Source organism: Penaeus vannamei, chromosome 2, assembly GCF_042767895.1.
Source record: "Penaeus vannamei isolate JL-2024 chromosome 2, ASM4276789v1, whole genome shotgun sequence".
NCBI lineage: Eukaryota > Metazoa > Arthropoda > Malacostraca > Decapoda > Penaeidae > Penaeus > Penaeus vannamei.
Genome location: NC_091550.1, coordinates 16,287,723 through 16,290,222, shown reverse-complemented (window position 1 = coordinate 16,290,222; position 2,500 = coordinate 16,287,723). Strand labels below are relative to the sequence as shown.

At 35.5% G+C, this 2,500-nt stretch overlaps 1 protein-coding gene across 1 annotated transcript in view; it reads right to left on the bottom strand.

The window, feature by feature from the left end:
- Nucleotides 1-898: 898 nt before the first annotated feature.
- Nucleotides 899-2,500, bottom strand: part of LOC113814725 (uncharacterized) — a 3,386-nt gene continuing 1,784 nt past the window's right edge. The window contains exons 3-6 of the mRNA XM_070127185.1: nt 2,252-2,353; nt 1,763-1,914; nt 1,353-1,493; nt 899-1,172 (exon numbers count right to left, since the gene is read on the bottom strand). Coding sequence (XP_069983286.1) covers nt 1,092-1,172; nt 1,353-1,493; nt 1,763-1,914; nt 2,252-2,353 — 476 coding nt within the window. The 3' untranslated portion in view covers nt 899-1,091. The remainder of the gene's footprint in view (nt 1,173-1,352; nt 1,494-1,762; nt 1,915-2,251; nt 2,354-2,500) is intronic.

Genomic DNA, 2,500 nt, shown 5'->3' with positions numbered 1-2,500 from the left:
ACCTTGGATCAAGAGCGGACGACCCCTATTTTTTATTATAATCGGTCAAACTATTTTTGAGAAACTAACAAAGAAACCAGTAAATATTGCCTAAAATATAATTCTCCGTTGGTGGATGTAGAAAAAGAAATTTAATGAAATAGAATTTTATCAAAATTACCACTTCTGCACATTACTGGTTTATCTTCAGATTATATAAATGTATAATGCATTCATATGTTGATAATACATTCATGATATATGAAAGCAGAGGTTACATTATACATAGAAATGTGCCTGCTGGTGTCAAAAAATTAGAAGTTAAACTTTTTCCCTTTTTGTGTTGATGTTCATCCTCATAACTACTATAACCTGTCTTGTGGGAAGGTATGAATGAGAACGAGTATCTTCACAATACAAGAGATGTATTTTTACCGGTTTCGATTATATCTTCGTCAGAAATACGTTCTTGTATTGTGAAGATATTCGTTCTCATTTATACCTTTCCACATTTGTCAACATGAATACGGTTCAATCTGTCTTGCATTAAGCCACGCCCTCAAAAGACTCTTTCATCGTTCAGTCATTCTAACTTCCCACTGGCATTCTTTGGTTTAAAGACGTATTCTTTGGGCAGGACAAAAATATTATGAGGCTTAGGGTGAAATGAGGACGGAGTCGTACCTCAGTCGCTTAGTCTAGGATTGTTATTAAGGAAAATTTAGAGACACCGATTTAAACAATGTCTCTTTATTCATGTCTATCAGGAGAATGATTGATTTAAACGGCGACCATTTCTGCCATGACTGTCAGATCTGTAAAATCTGTCAGCAACAGGTGGTTTCCTGAATATATTTCATCGTCATAGTACACCCATTTTACATTTTTCATTACAAAAATCAGGTTAGAGATAATCAACTGATTGCTGAGGATTTATTAGGAACAGATGTTGAAAATAAAGGTGGATTTGAGATTGGGGTTTGGATTCGAAACTTTCTGAATCGAATCGGCATTTCCAAATTCAAATATCAATTTGAGAGGAGCGAAAAAAAGGATTGGATAACAAGTCGATAGGATTTCCGGTGTGTTGCTTTCATTTTCCGTGTCCTTTGTTATACTTCTTCAGCTTCAGGATCGGTTGCGTCTTCACACTCATCTTTGAGGCATCCTATGAAATCGAAGAGCACCATCAACTGCGGATAAATAGAACGTAACCATTAATACAAACAATTGCGGGGTTTAAAATACTAGAATAAAAACGTCGACATTAAGGTAATCTCATACAATTACAAGATTTTTTTTTTTTTATGGAAAAGGTCGAAGATCATTGTTGGCAGTTGGTTATATCTTTGAGGCGAGTTTGGAAGCCTTACGCTAGGTTCGCCCTCTTCGAGCACACAGTCTCCGTCCTCAATGGCAGCCAGCATAGCTTCTGCTTCTGTAGTTTGGTCTGCTGCTTCCAACTTGGCGATCAAGTCGTCTTTGAACGTCGTCGCATCGAACAAACCATCGTCCTTTTTGTATATAAGATTGTATGATGAAATACTGGCATGAATTCAAATTGTGATGACATAGATGAATCTATTAATATTGCATTCAATCTGTTTATATGGAGATGGTAAAGTATATATATATATATATATATATATATATATATATATATATATATATATATATATATATATATATATATATATATATGAAAAGTTTGTTACTTCCAGTTAGCTGATAAAGACTTACATTGGTGTGAAGTTTATATGCATAAAGAGCGACGCCAACTCACTGTGAGAAGACCTTCCTTTTCGAAGATGCACTCGGCCAGGGCTGTTTGATTTTCTTCAGGAAGAGTTGAAATGAAGCGCATGAAACGAGGACTTCTCTTTCCTCTGCGGCCTCCTCTGCTGCCTCTGCGGCCACCTCGACCAGGTCTGCGCTCTTTGGGTATTTCATTTTTACATTGATTAATTTCATTCAATGTTCAGCAGATATGCGGAATCTCTCAACCTTATATGCACAGTTCATCAATAGTTTACACATAGATGACGGGTCACCTAGTTCTACTTCTCACTTGTTTTCCCTTTTCTTAATTTTCGGAAATATGCCACTTTTTTATTTTGATGTTATTAGTATTGTGTGAATGATAATAATGTAAATAATTATAATCTTTATGCTTAAGCACTCTCCACAAAACGATAATGTGGATATTGCGTGATTCCAGTGGCATAGGTAACAATATCCCTAATATGTCAAATGTCATTCGCCAATTACTCACCTCCCAGGTCAGGGACGATTCCATTTTCCTCCATACAGGTTCCTATGATTTCCATCATGTTTTCCTTGTGCATCACATCGTGCATCAGTTCGTGGCATTCACCTGTTCAAGAGGATGATTCAAGTTTAGTTTGTATGAAAATATTTTGCAAATGAAACTGGTTTCAGATTTTTATAGTTGTTTTACAAGTTAGTATTTTACTTCATATCTTAGTATACTATACCTTTTCACTGCATACTAATGTAATCA